At 39.0% G+C, this 15,440-nt stretch overlaps 1 protein-coding gene across 1 annotated transcript in view; it reads left to right on the top strand.

Moving 5' to 3' along the window:
- The window catches only part of COL6A6 (collagen type VI alpha 6 chain), a 118,689-nt gene that overhangs the window by 39,906 nt on the left and 63,343 nt on the right, over positions 1 to 15,440 (top strand). The window contains exons 19-22 of the mRNA XM_030329754.1: positions 912 to 965; positions 10,624 to 10,659; positions 12,457 to 12,519; positions 14,127 to 14,189. Coding sequence (XP_030185614.1) covers positions 912 to 965; positions 10,624 to 10,659; positions 12,457 to 12,519; positions 14,127 to 14,189 — 216 coding nt within the window. The remainder of the gene's footprint in view (positions 1 to 911; positions 966 to 10,623; positions 10,660 to 12,456; positions 12,520 to 14,126; positions 14,190 to 15,440) is intronic.

The raw sequence follows: 15,440 nt of genomic DNA on the forward strand, positions 1-15,440 counted from the left end.
ATTATTCATAGTTCCTGATAAAAAGGAAAAGATCTAGTAGATCCATACAGCCCATACTCTCAAGATAAGTCTCTTGGGATTAATCTCATGAAACCTCAGAGATCATAATTGGATCATCTTGCCTTGTTTCTCAGACTTTTAAAAATAATTATCTGGAAAATGTGTTTCTCTGGATCTTGTTGATGAGAAAGTTCCCTAGGTGACTTCACTTGGGAGGAGATGTCTGATAGGGTGGAAAGAACTTTACTTTGGGGAGGGGCCCAGATCCTGTTTCAATACTCTGTGCCTTACCAGCTCTGTGGCCTTGGGCCACTTTGTGTAAACCTCAATTTTCTCATCTACAAACTAGGATCAACAGCCTACTGATGATGTAACCTGCCACATCATAAACCAGCGTATGCTATTTGTCGTTTTTACTAAGTGATAAAGGTTAAGTCTCACACATCTCCTTATAAACTCATAATTTCTCCTTCATTTTCTCTTTTGGGAAGACTTAGGAGTATTGTGAGGTTTTTTTCACTTAAGGATGTTAATCTACAAAGGTTGACAAAACAGAACACAAAGTCCAAAGGTAGAAATCCAAACCAGCTTGACATATGGCATGCTTCAGTTAGCCACTCTGTGGCAACACAGTGAGGATCGTTTGATTTAAATACTCGATAACTTGTACCCCAAACACAAGTTATACAGTGGTGATGAACAGATGAAGCCATGCATTAGCATTTTGTCCTGTCGTTCCTCATTACCCACATAGACGTATGGTTTATAACCAGTGGGAGCACTCCAAAGGGAGGATAACTCTCTAGTTGGTGTGTACCCATCCACCCTCCCTGGAGCACAAGCTGATGTTGAAGAGCAAGTGTGTCAGGGCTGTGTAATTATTGTAACCCATCTGTCTGTTCATTTGACAGGGTAGAAGAGGCTGGCCAGGCCCCCCTGGAACACCAGGCTCCAGAAGAAAGACAGTAAGAGCCATTCTAGACAAGGAGACCCACTGCTCCGGTAGCCTATACTGTGATAAAAATGGCTGATTGTGGGTAGTGGGGCGCACGACTGTGAGGAAACTTGGGAAACCTCTGAGAACAGAGCTGGCAAAGTGCTTGTGGAAAGCCCCCGAAGCTGAGGCAGGAAGGTGCTGGCTGCGGGGAAAATTACCAATCAGGAGAAAAGGCTGAGGCAAAGAGAGCGAGAAAGCAGCCCGCTAGGGGAAGGGTGGTGAAAGTTTGGCCTACTCACTCTGCTAGCTGAGGGTGCCAGTGATGTCATTTTAAGTCCAAAACTCTATTCCTCTGCTGAATTTTATGGCTCGTTAGGAAAGTGAGTCCTGGCATAAGTCCTCTGTCTTTACTTCCATACTCTGTGCCTTGTAAAGATGTGTGTTCCAAGACACAAAAATATTTCTTTGGTGGAGTAAAATAGCTCTATGAACTTCTCAGAAAAATACAATGCATAATAAATACAGTATGCTAAACTGGTTTTTATTTGTGCTCAATTTTAAAACCTGTGTGTGTATGTATATGCATATGTGTGTGTATATATATATATACACACACACATATACACACACACACACACACATATACACACACACACACACATATATGTAGTATTAATTGAGATATAGCCAATATATAACCTATTAGCTTCAGGTGCATAACATGATTTGATATGTATATGTGGTTGTGAAATAATCACTACCTTAAGTCTGGTTAACATTTATCACCATATGGTGTTACCAGTTTTTCCTTGTGCTGAAAACTTTTAAGATTGATGTACTCTCTTGGCGGCTTTCAAATATAAAATGCAGTATTATTAACTGCAGTCCCCCATGTTGTACATTATATCCCTATGACTTATTTATAAACGGAAGTTTATACCTTTTGACCACTTTACCCATTTCATCCACCCACCACCCCTTAATTCTGGCAACTGCCAATCTGTTCGCTGTGTCTAAGAGTTAAGTTTTTGGAGGTTTTTGGTTTTTTTTCTGTTCTTGCTTTTTTAAGACTCCACATATTACCAGGACCATATGGTATTTGTCTTTCTCTAACTTATTTCATCTAGTATAATGCCTTCAGGGTCCATCCATATTGTCACAAATGGCAACTCTCCTTTTTTTTTTTTTTTTTGGTTGAATAAAAGATTCCATTTTGTATATATACCACGTTTTCTGTATCCATCAATGGACCACTTAGGTTGCTTCCATGTCTTGGCTATTGTAAGTAATGTGGTGAACTCAGGGATGCAGATATCTTTTTTGGTTAGTGTTTTCATTTCCTTTGGATATATACCGAGAAGTGGAATTGCTGGATCATAAGGTAGCTCTAAGTTTAATTTTTTGAGGAACTTCCATACTATCTAAATACTAAGAATGAAATTGCTGATTTAACATTTTGGGGTCTTTTTTACTTATTTTGTTTGGTTGTATTTTTTTCAGTGAGTACTTTTTAAAAAAAGATTCTGTGCCTGACTTCTTGGAAGAGCACCGAAATTATAAATGAAAATTTTTATCCAATAAGAAGAGATAACTTCAATAAAATACACTTAAATGCCTGGACTGGGTTCTAAATTAGACTTGTCTTTTTTCTTTTCCAGCATTTCCTTTCCATTCTTAGTTATCTAGCTCTCTCCAATTCCTTCCACCTTCGTTCTCAATTATTTGTGCTATTTATCGAACACAAATAAAAACTGGTTTGATATATTGCATTTATTATGCATTGCATTTTTTGAGCAGAAGTTCATAGAACTAGCTATTATATTTCATCAAGAAAATATTTTTGTAGCTTGAAACACACTCCTCTTCTTTGCCAGGCAGAGCAAATGGAAGTGAAAATAGAAGTTACATTTAAAATGTGCAGAATTTGGTTGCTGGGAAAGTACTTTACTGCTGTGTTAATGCACCTACAGATAAAGAAATACATTTGCTATTCATTTCCCTTTCTAAAAGGGTGTAGCCAGCTTACATACCCTGGAAAAATATTTTGAACTTAAAGAATATCATCCAAGATTTCCTGGCATGGGAAATGAACTTTTATTGTTTTATAGACACTATAGTCTCACTAGAGGCTAACATAGAATCACCATATATTATTTAAACTGCATAGCTCCTGAGAAATATGGCCCCTTCTTGGGTTATAGATTCAGCAATGTCATTCAGGAGTAAAATTAGGACTTCCAACTAAAGATAGCAAAGTCAAGGTGGTTTTTTTTACTATTCCGTTTTGTGCAACTTACCAAAAAGAGCACAACTTAAAAAGAGATTAACAAAGAATGACCACAACTTCAAGCCACACGTGATGGCAAATATTGGCCAATTCTTTTTAAGTCTAGATCCTAATGAGGGGAGGCTTTGCAAAGCTGATAAACTGAAGCAGGGATCAGGTTTCTCTGAAAGTAGCTTCCAGGTTTTGAGAAGATTAAGGAATATACATAGAAGCAGTGTAGCAGAGGAGGCAGAAATCATGGGAAACTGAAGCATATTTCATTTTTATTTTTTTCATATGTAATTTATTGTAAAATTGGTTTCCATACAACACCGAGTGCTCAATCCCAACGGGTGCCCTCCTCAGTACCCATCACCCAGTTTCCCCTCCCTCCCACCCCCCATCAACCCTCAGTTTGTTCTCAGCTTTTAATAGTAACATAAGCATATTTCATTTTTAATATCTATAACCAGCAGTCTGGGCCATGGAGGCTATAAAGACTGAAGAAATGGTGACTATAACAATACAGAGAAGGTATGATTTGAGGGGTTTTATGTGAGCTCCATGAATCTCTTGTAGCCATGAGGTAGAAGAAATACTTCATGATGAGAAAGGGTTTGATTCAACATACCTATATCAAAGCTACTGACCCAGGTTCAGCTACACCACATACAGGTATTCAGTAAATAGGTGGCCCTTATCAAAAGTGATTAATAATCAAAAATATTAATCTTCATTATGAAATGATTACAAATTAAGACCTACGCATAGTAAGAAGAGGAAAATTACATGAGCAAAGGACAAACAAACCCTCATTAGAAGAGGAACTATTCAAGGGAAAGGTAGAACACCTCTGGCAAATAGTTCTCTAAAGTCTGAAAAAAACTAAGGCAATATGATTACTCTAAAAAAGCCCAAAGAACTGACAGGATGATGGAAAGTGAAGAAAGTAAGCTGCTAGTGTTTGGGGAGCAATGAAAGTCTAAGATAGGTTATAAGCAACAAACAAATTAGAATAAATAAGATTGAATACAGTTGGGCATATGGTAATCAGGAAGCCACAGAAGCTGTGATAGAGGTAGACAGTGGAGAGCCAACAGTGAGGAGTAATATAATTTGTATTACTAAGTTAAACAGATGAATGTAAAAAATATTCAGAAGCATAATAAAAAGAATTTTTTTGTAAAACGGCTCAAATATGGAGGTGTTTGAAAGGCATACTCTGACTCAGAAAAAAAAAATGGATACAAAAACAGGAACACTGAGCTACATCTTAGTGAAATTGCCAAACTGCTTATGTAAAGAAAGAATCAGGAGAATTTCCAAGCAGGAAAAATAGAAAACTCAGTCTGTCTTCAGCCTTCTTCACAACATTTGGGGCCAAAAGGGAGAGCAGTAGAATAGCTACAGAGTTCTTTTTTTTTTTTTTTTTTCCAACACTTATTCATTTTTGAGAGACAGAGTGTGAGTGGGGGAGGGGAAGAGAGAGAGAGAGACAGACACAGAATCTGAAGCAGGCTCCAGGCTCTGAGCTGTCAGCACAGAGTCCAACGCAGGGTTCGAACTCAGACTGTGAGATCATGGCCTGAGCTGAAGTTGGATGCTTAACCAACTGAGCCACCCAGGTGTCCCATAGAATAGCTACAGAGTTCTGAAGGAAATCCAGGGGTCCAAGATTTTTATGCCCACCCAAGTTGGCCTGTGAACATACAAGTAATTAACATGATAAAGCCTTTAAAACTACAAGTAGCATAGCCCCCATTTATTTTGTTTTTCTATTAAATTCAAGTAAAATTAAATGTATGATTTTAATTTTAGAATAGCATAAATACCATGATCCCTCTTTAATCAAAAGTACTACTATTTAGAACTCTGTAAATGCATAAAAAGATGTAAGGAGGGGCAACGGGCTCAATCAGTTAAGTGTCCAACTTCAGCTCAGGTCATGATCTCATGGTTCATGGTTTGAGCCCCATGTCAGGCTCTGTGTTGACAGCTCAGAGCCTGGAGCCGGCTTCGGATTCTGTGTCTCCCTCTCTTTCTGCCCCTCTCCTGCTCGCGATCTGACTCTGTCTCTCAAAAACGAATAAACATTAAAAAAAAGTTTTTTTTAAGATGTAAGCAATCATGATTACCAAATGTTAATAATAGTCATATCTAGATGGAGGATTTGGGATGACTTAAATTTTTATTCTTTTTTTCTGCACTTGAATATTTACATATCTGTATGTATCATTTTTGTAACAGTAAAGTCATTATCACCCTTTCAGAAGGAAGAAAAATCTATACCACTGACTGAAGAATTCTAAAATGTAGGTAGATAGCAGGCATTGAGGACTTCTTGGTGCAACAGGATTCTGCTGAACTGAGAAGTGATTGGAGGATGGTCAGGGGTAGAGTGTGGCATGCAGGGAAATAACAGCACTTGACCAAATCTGGCCTGATTCATGTGACAAACATTTACTGAACACCTACAACGTACCAATAACTCCACTAACCACTAGAGCAACAAAATCAAATAAGACATAATCCTTGCTCTCAAGGAACCTAGAATCATGTCATGGATTCTTTAGATAGTGTCTCAACCTACTGTTGACATTGCACCAGATGATTCTTTGTTGTGGGAAGCTATTTTGTGCATTGTAGGATGTTTAGTATTATCCCTGGCCACTAGGCGCCCGTAGGACCCCTAACTTGTGACAGTGAAGACCATCTCCAGACATTGCCAAATGTTCCCAGAGAAGGGGGTTTGCTAAATCCCCATGTTGCGGTTTGAAACCACCGTTGTAGAGGGGGACAGACCTGCAGGGGTAATAAGCTGTAACTGGTGCTCTGCCAGCAGTCTGTAACGGATTGGATTGGGGTAGGGGTCTGGAGTAGGATCAGGGCCAGAAAGCCACAGTGCTGGGGGCAGGGAGGCAGGAATGGGAGACTGGCTCTTTCTGAGCGCAGATCTACTGAGAATTAGAACAGATTCTTGTGCCATGGATAATGAGAAGCAACTGTAGCCTCAAACTAAAACATGGCCTTCAGTCCTATTCCATCTAGAGGGCTGTTACGATTTGCCCTTTTCATCTCTCTTGGCACTTCTGTAGAGGCAGCTTGAAATGCCCCCAGGCAGTCATTCGTCATTGTGAATGAGTGTTTGCCATTAATGTTCAGTATTAATGTGATATTTCGCCATTAAAAATGCCCTGATTTTTTCCCCGGGGATTGTGTCTCAAATCAGTCCATATCTATCTGAGAAAGTGGGCTCGGCTAAACTACCAAAGCCAGGCTAGGTGAGACCAACAAGACTGAGTATCCTGTTCTGGGTCTTCTTACTCCCAGGATGTCTTTGGGGATATTTTCTTTCTTGCTGTGTTCATTCACGTTTCCTTTCACAGGTAAGTTCGGCTGTCTGGATGTGTTACCACATAACTGCAAGCTCATAGGCCAACATTAAGACATTTTGGGATTTCATCTTCCCCATTTAAAACATTAAAAATTTTAAAGCAAAATTGTGGAATTATCTCCCCTATTTCCTTGTTTTCTTTTTTAAAAAAAAATTTTAATATAAAATTTATTTTCAAATTGGTTTCCATATAACACCCAGTGCTCATCACCCACCCTCCCCTCCCTCCCACCCCCCATCAACCCTCAGTTTATTTTCAGTTTTCAAGAGTCTCTTATGGTTTGGCTCTCTCCCTCTCTAACTTTTTTTTTTTTTCCTTCCCCTCCCCCATGCTCTTCTGTTAAGTTTCTCAGGATCCACATAAGAGTGAAAACATATGGTGTCTTTCTCTGTATGGCTTATTTCACTTAGCATCACACTCTCCAGTTCCATCCACGTTGCTACAAAGGGCCATATTTCATTCTTTCTCATTGCCACGTAGTACTCCATTGTGTATATAAACCACAACTTCTTTATCCATTCATCAGTTGATGGACATTTAGGCTCTTTCCATAATTTGGCTATTGTTGAGAGTGCTGCTCTAAACATTGGGGTACAAGTGCCCCTATGCATCGGCACTCCTGTATCCCTTGGGTAAATTCCTGGCAGTGCTATTGCTGGGTCATAGGGTAGATCTATTTTTAATTTTTTGAGGAACCTCCACACTGTTTTCCAGAGCGGCTGCACCAGTTTGCATTCCCACCAACAGTGCAAGAGGGTTCCCGTTTCTCCACATCCTCTCCAGCATCTACAGTCTCCTGATTTGTTCATTTTAGCCACTCTGACTGGTGTGAGGTGGTATCTGAGTGTGGTTTTGATTTGTATTTCCCTGATGAGGAGCGATGTTGAGCATCTTTTCATGTGCCTGTTGGCCATCTGGATGTCTTCTTTAGAGAAGTGTCTATTCATGTTTTCTGCCCATTTCTTCACTAGATTATTTGTGTTTGTTTATTTTTGAGAGAGAGAGAGAGAGAGAGTATGAGTGGGAGAGGGGCAGAGAAAGAGGGAGGGAGGGAGGGATACACAGAATTGGAAGCAGGCTCCAGGCTCTGAGCTATCAGCACAGAGCCCGACGTGGGGCTCAAACTGGTGAACCGTGAGATCATGACCTGAGCTGAAGTCGGATGCTCACCCATCTGAGCCACCCAGGTGCCCCCCCCTCCTTTTTTTTTTTCAATCTCTCATACCTACCCAAGGCATCTCAAACCCATGACTTCCATTTAAAGTTTAAATCCCAGGGGTGCCTGGGTGGCCCAGTCAATTAGGCATCTGACTTCACCTCAGGTCATAATCTCGCGGTTGGTCGGTTCGAGCCCCACGTAGGGCTCTGTGCTGACAGCTCAGAGCCTGGAGCCTGCTTTGGATTCCATGTCTCCCTCTCTCTCTGCCCCTCCCCTACTCGCATTCTATCTCTCTCTGTCTCTCAAAAATAAAATGTTAAAAATTTTTTAAATAAAGTTTAAATCCCAAATAGCCACTAATGAAAGTGCTAGATGATTACTTCTAGAGATGTTTCCATGATGTGCATGAATGGTAGATGAAAATCTTTATCCTCTGTCAGGCTTCTAAACTCCTGCCTAGGACCAGAAGTCATTTTTGCTTACTACTACTCACCCCAGTGCCTCTAAGGAGCAGGAGCTCAATGTTGAGATGACTAATTTTAATCAAGCTGTTTCAAAGTTGAACCTTAAAGACACAGACACCAAATGTTTATTGATGTTATTTCAAACACTGTGACCACGGACCAGAGAAAAATTTTTGGATGTAAAGTCCTGTTTCATATCCCTTAAATCATATAGGATGCTCTTTATTTTGACTGAATGTAGGTTCAAGTTGTGCCTGCCACACCCAGATCTATCCACTTATAGCCCAAATCTTGCCATGTACATTTCCTGCTTTAAGAGAGCCAGTAGTTTCTGCTAAATGGAGTATGAACCCTTCAGTTAAGTAACCCTACTACTCCCCTCTCTTCTGACACCTTTGTCCTAGAAATGCCGCCATAAATACACTTCCTATTTTCCTGCCTCTACTTCATTACTTAGAAAGTAATACCCTTTACTAGAAAGAGTTGTTTCATTTTCTTCTACCTGTGAAACTCCTATACATTCTGTGAAACTCAGATCAAAAATATCTTCTAGGGCACGTGGCTGGCTTAGTCAGTAGAGCATGTGACTCTTTAATATTAGGGTCATGAATTTAAGCCTCACATTAGTATAGAGATTACTTACATAAACTTAAAATCTTCTTCAGGGCGCCTGGGTGACTCAGTTGGCTAAGCATCCAACTTTGGCTCAGGTCATGATCTCGCAGTCTGAGTTAGAGCCCCGGGTTGAACTCTGTGCTGACAGCTCAGAGCCTGGAGCCTGCTTTGGATTCTGTGTCTCCCTTTCTCTCTGCCCCTCCCCCACTCGTGCACTGTCTCTCTCTCTCTCTCCAAAATAAACATTAAAAAATTTTTAATTACAAAAAAATCTTGTAGGAATATTTTCCTAATCTGACAAACTGGATATAATTGCTTTCGTCGAAACCCATATTTCCATCTTCCCCTTTCTTATGGCATTTGCCATACTATACATTGTAAATGTTGTAATATTTATCTCTTCACCCCCCCCCCAATCCAAAGTATGAGCATCTTCTGAGGTCACAAACTGTGTGTGTGTGTAATCTTTATGGTTCCCATTCAATATGCTTTGTGGGTAGTAGATGATTGGTAGATATTTTTCTGAATGAGACTGAAGTGCATTAAACCAGATCAGATAAACTCTTGTACTAAAGGAGTGGAGAGAATTTCTTTTCCTCCTGATGGAGAGGATTTAGACTCTCCTTTCAACATGACTCATTAGAGTTTTAAAGAAATGGGTCTCCATTTCTCCAGATATACACAGTCTGTTTCCTAGATAACAATAGAAGTTAACTGAAATGTGATTGGAAGAATTTAAAGTCTGGCCTCACATTGAATTTTGATCTGAATCTCTCAAGTTTCCATCAAGAAAATGTTGTCTGATATTTACTGAATTTTGCAAATCTTGGTGTCAATTTTGCTATAACTTTGAGAGATCATAAGTTAGACAATAAAATGCCTCTGTGTGATTTACAGATCTATAATATGTTGATCTGAAATATACCCAGACCCTAATCTTATATATGAGAGTATTAGGAAAATTTCACTTGATTGTGTAGCGCTATTATTTTAATTTAATTTCATTAGCATACTGAATTGAGAATTTTTGAATGCTTGGGATGATTCTTTAATTTTTAACAGGTAAGCATATTGTTTGGATTTTTGGGTAAAGGGGTATAAAATTAGTCTGGCTATCTTTAGATTCTGAAATTATAATAAAGTTCATGGAGTCAATTCTCCCAGCTTTTTCTCTGGCTTCCTGCCTTTTGGCTACTACACTCTTGATTTTTGGGTTGTTAGTACTTTGGAAAAGTGAAAAGAAATTAAATTTGAATCAATCAATTTTGGAGCTTGTGACCAGTTCTAGTAATAGTTTAGGGAAGGGCAAATTATTGACCACAATCTGTTCTAAGTATGTACAGATTTCAGTTGTCTATTATTTTTTATTACCTATTGCCCTAGGGTAAGAATTCAAAGTTGGCAGGATGCCTGGGTGGCTCCGTCTGTTGAGTGTCTGACTCTTGATTTCGGCTCAGGTCATGATCCCAGGGTCATGGGATCGAGTCCTGTGTTGGGCTCCACACTGAGCATGGAGCCTGGTTAATACTATCTGTCTCTCTGCCCGTTTCCCCCACCGCACCCATGTGCACCGCTCCCATCGCTCTCTCAAAAAAAAAAAAAAAATTAAAAATGAAATTCAGAGTTGGCAACATTTTACTGTCATGGTGCAGTGGATAATTAAATGTTTTAAGCAATATGTGAGAACTTAAAAAAAAATGCCTTAGCGTGTTTATTACAAATTTAAATTAAATATAGAAAGCATTTTTTTTCAGAGTTAATGGTATCTACCTTTCCTCCTACTTTAGGCAGCTCATGGCCGAAGGGGACATACAGGCCCACAGGTACAGTGATTTTTTTTTTTTTTTAACTCCAAATGATAAGGATTCTGTGTCCAGTCAAGGAGTAATAAAGGCTCTGGGAAATCTCTTTCAAGACTAAAGTTCTTTCACTTTTTGATGATATTGGTTTTGGAATAAAATACTAGAAAACTTTAAGGCTACAATTTCAAAAACTCAAATCTTAAGATGAAAATTTGATCATTCTAATCAAAGATTGTAAAAATCAATGATAAGACACTAGTTGGCCCAATTACTGTTAAATTTAACTTTGTTCAGGTATCAAGTACAAACTAGTAACTCAGTTGAGTAATCTTTCCTTTAGATTTTTGTTCGGTTGACTCTGGAATCTTACAATTTATATAAACCCTTTTTAAAATGAGAGTACTGTGAAACTCTAATACAAATTGGACATTCTGAGTGTTTTGTTCAAAACTTGACCATACCAAATATCATATCCTATCTTCTTTGTACATGTTAGTGATAGTATTATACATGTCATCTATAAGATTTATGAAAAATAAATTATGACTTGGAATTTATAAAATTCAAGAAAAACACATTCTCAGGTTGAAAATACAATGAGGATAAACAATAAATCCACTCTCAGTCACATCATGGTAAAACTCTGGAATGCTAAAGAAAACATCTTAAACACTACCGGAGACAAAAGGCATTTTTATCCATGAGAAGGGTAACAAATTATATTGCAGCAGACTTGTATTCAGCAATAAAATATTCAAGAAAGCAAAGTAATATTTTACAGGTGCAAAAGAAAAATAGCTGTTAATCTAGAATTCCATACCTAGCTAAACTATGAATAAATATATAGACGTTTTCAGATGAAGACTAAGAGAGTTTACCATCCACAGACATCACTCCATTCCACACACACATTTCAAGGTTAGACTTCAACAAAAAGAAGAGTAAAACCAGAATAATGGCATGAAAAGAATGAAATGAGGCTGGGGAGAGTGTTGAGAAATTTCCTCTTTCTGAGATCTAGGAAAAAGCATTAATTAGCAGGGGACCTCTAATCACATCTCATTGTGTAACAATTGAGGCATAAATTTAGGCTATTTCAATAGTTGACTAAATTAAGCCTTTTAATCCTTTTTTTTTTTTTTGGAACTCTTATCTTTGGCAGAGTTCAAGAGCAATGTGAAGATAATGCTTAACTTTGATTCATAGATATTTAATCCATTTGAATATAAATATAATGTTGTAAGATTTCCAGAGACTTATTAAGAAAATGTGAAGTAAATTGTGAGTTTTTTCAGGCCAAACGCCCAAGTTAGATATATTAGAAATGTTACAGAAAAAAAAGGAGTATGTAAGTGTGCATATGTATAAAGACTGAAAGCAAATGTACCAACGTAGTAGCCTTGGTTATCTCTGCTTTATAAGATTATAGAAAAATTTTATTTCTCGGGGCGCCTGGGTGGCGCAGTCGGTTAAGCGTCCGACTTCAGCCAGGTCACGATCTCGCGGTCCGTGAGTTCGAGCCCCGCGTCAGGCTCTGGGCTGATGGCTCAGAGCCTGGAGCCTGTTTCTGATTCTGTGTCTCCCTCTCTCTCTGCCCCTCCCCCCGTTCATGCTCTGTCTCTCTCTGTCTCAAAAATAAATAAACGTTAAAAAAAAAGAAAAATTTTATTTCTTTATTTGTATTCTCCCTTATTTTTCGTATTTTTTCCAAAGATCCTGCACTGTATTGTGATTGAAAATATACAATGTTGTACATGAAGAAAGAAGACAAAATTCTCAGGAAACAGTGTTAACAGGTTGATTTCTCTCTCACCACAGGGGAAAACAGGCATCCCAGGCCCAGATGGACTTGAAGGCTCATGGGGACTTAAGGGCCCTCAGGTACATATCAGTACTAAACAGAATGTGACAACATGAAGAATCTGGAGATTTGATGGAATTCATCAAACCTCTTTGCAGAATTACAGATGCTTAAAGTGTTTTCAAAGTAATAAAGTAAGGAAGCGACACAGTCTTGACTTGACCAGCATTTAGTCTCCTTTATTTTGTGCCTCAAGAGGTGAAAAGAGAATGAACATGCTGGATAGGGTCCCCGTGCAGTAACTCCAAGCTAGATGGGATGTTCTAGGGAGACCTTAAGCCAAAGAAAATGTTGAGCCTCAAACTGGGAATTTTGGTCAATGTAGCACAGTAAGAGCTCAGTGTTACATATTTGGACTCCTGTGTTGTAGAAAAGTTGGCTCTACTCTAGGAAAGAATTGTTCCAAATGCAGCTGAAGTCTTCAGGGTGTTCTATAGCATGGCACTCAGCCTGTCTTTCTTGTTCACTTCCCCCAGAGAGCTGCCTCCAGCACTTTTTCCTTTCTGAGGAAGAGCCCATGGTTGGCTCTTACACTGATCACATGAGGGGAAAGGAAGCATGTGCCAAAATGTAGCCTGAAATAATTCTGAAAAGGGAAAGGAAGTCCTAGAAAATGCTGAGATGAAAGAAAAGAGGTCAGAGTATAGAAAGTTAGAACTTATTTTTTCTCAAACTTGGCTTTGAAATCTTGAGAAATAATTTTGCTGTTTGGCAAATGCAGAACAAGCAACGGTTCTATAATTTTTCAAGGTTTTAATTCACATAGTTTTAAAAAATTAACAATTGTATGTTGGCACCATGGTGCATGAAAGTTGGGCAAAATATCCTTAGACATCAGATGAAAGATTTTGTCCACATTTTTACCAAGACTTGAGAGCGGTAAACAATCTGCCCCCTTGGACCTCTATCTCTTTTGAGCTTGATTGCTTTTTTCTGTTTTTCTTGCCAACTGAGGAAAGTTCACTTGTCTTATCTTGAAGTGAGAAATATTTGCCACTGGGGTTGTGGGGAAGCATTTCAGTAGATTGGCTGGCTTTATTTCATGCTAAACAAGTAATACAACAACATCCCTTCTTCTACTCTTTCTTCATGACAAAATTTAAAAGGAGATGTAAAAGCCAAAAAACAGCATGAAGGTTTATCTGCCTAATGTATGGAGGCCATGATTAACAGGCAATATAATATTTTACAAGTAGAAATATCCAAATTTCACCTTACCACATGCTGTATCTTACGACCAGTCTTCAGTGTGATTATTGAATTGAAAACTTAATGTTTCATTTTCAGATTACATAATTAAGGATCATTTTCTTTATCACATAAGAAATATATGCATTTGGAGTCTAAAGATGCTTAGGATAATCAGAAAGCAATACTGAAATATTCAACTGTTGAGTATTTATTCAGTTGACTGTAAATGCCCAACTGCCGAAATTGCAGATTGGACCCTTGTATACAGGCACAGAGGGGACACTCACAGATCAAGACAGAGCCAAGGGCATGGGTAGAGTTCTCTTTCCAGTTTCTGTCCACGTGACTGACTTATCATGTCCATATTTAATATTCAAGTTATTATTCAAGTGTTCTCTTTTAGAAAGCAAATAATGCTTTAATTCTCTATATGTAGGGTCCCAGAGGAGAGACTGGTATGAAAGGAGAAAAAGGAGGTCTGGGAATTAAAGGTCCTCAGGTATGTAATGAGAGAAAGGGACTACACCTGGCTTTGATCTTGGCTTTAATGTGGATGTCCTTGCAGTGTCTTTTCTTCAGAAGGAGCTATTCATTGCCTGTGAACCAGCAAAGGTTTGACTTCCGCGTTCAGGGTGGTGGCCACATCGCATTGCGTTCCCTACCTTGCCGGATGGGCTGTCACTCTGTCAGACCCAGAGGTGGAGATGGCTTCTAGCCCTCTTTGCCTCAGCAGCTCAGCGGTTACTTTGAGGTTAAGAATTCCTCCTCAGTAGAAATGGGGTCATGCCACTCCTCTGATCTCAATCGTTAGGGCCTTCCCGTTGCATCCAGGATACAACCTACTTCAGTGATCCTCAACCTAGACACACGTCCTAATCTCCTGGGAAGATTATAAAACACTCCACCATCTGGAACCCTCTTCACATCATTTAAATCAGAATCTCTGGAGGTAAGGACAGGGTACCGGTAACTTTGAATTCTCCCCAGGTGATTCTAACAGACACACCCTGTGATGGGACTGACTTTCCCACATCACTTCTCCAACTTCAAAGTGCCTAAGAATCACCTGGACAACTTTTTAAACTGCAGATACAGATCGGAAGGTCTGGGGTGGGGCCCGAGATTCTACACTTCCAATGAACTCCCAGGTGATACCGATGCTGCTGGTTCCCAGACCACACTTTGAGTAGAAAGGCCCTACCTCATCTGGCCATTGCCTAACTGCTATTATAGTATATATGTGTTTAGCTTGTTGTCTCCTCTTGTAGACTTTAATCTCTCTGAGGGCCAGAATTTTGTCTTGCGTATATCCCAGAGCCTAAAACAACAGGGCTGCCACACAGTAGAGCTCAACATGTATTTATATAATGAATCAATTAGTAAATGAATGAATGAGACACAGTTGGGACTTGCACTTGGATAATGGGATAAAGGGAATCCGTTACTTTGTGTCCATTAGGCAATGGTCCAACACGTAAGTGGATGTGTTCATCATCAAAATAGTTAAGCTATTTGCATAAACCTATATCTCATGACACAGTATTTTAAAGCATATGAATAACTACTCGTGAGGATATTTGTTCCCAATTTTGATGAATGTGCTCCTTCAAACAGCATGAAAACTTTAAAATTTCATTGTAGGACTAAATTGATGAAAAGTAACTATTTTGCATTCACATCCTTGAATTGTTAAAAACGCTGCCACCACCAATTGGGATTTTAAAAAAAAAAGCAAATGCCAAGGGAAACG

Source organism: Lynx canadensis, chromosome C2 (assembly GCF_007474595.2).
Source record: "Lynx canadensis isolate LIC74 chromosome C2, mLynCan4.pri.v2, whole genome shotgun sequence".
NCBI classification, from domain to species: domain Eukaryota; kingdom Metazoa; phylum Chordata; class Mammalia; order Carnivora; family Felidae; genus Lynx; species Lynx canadensis.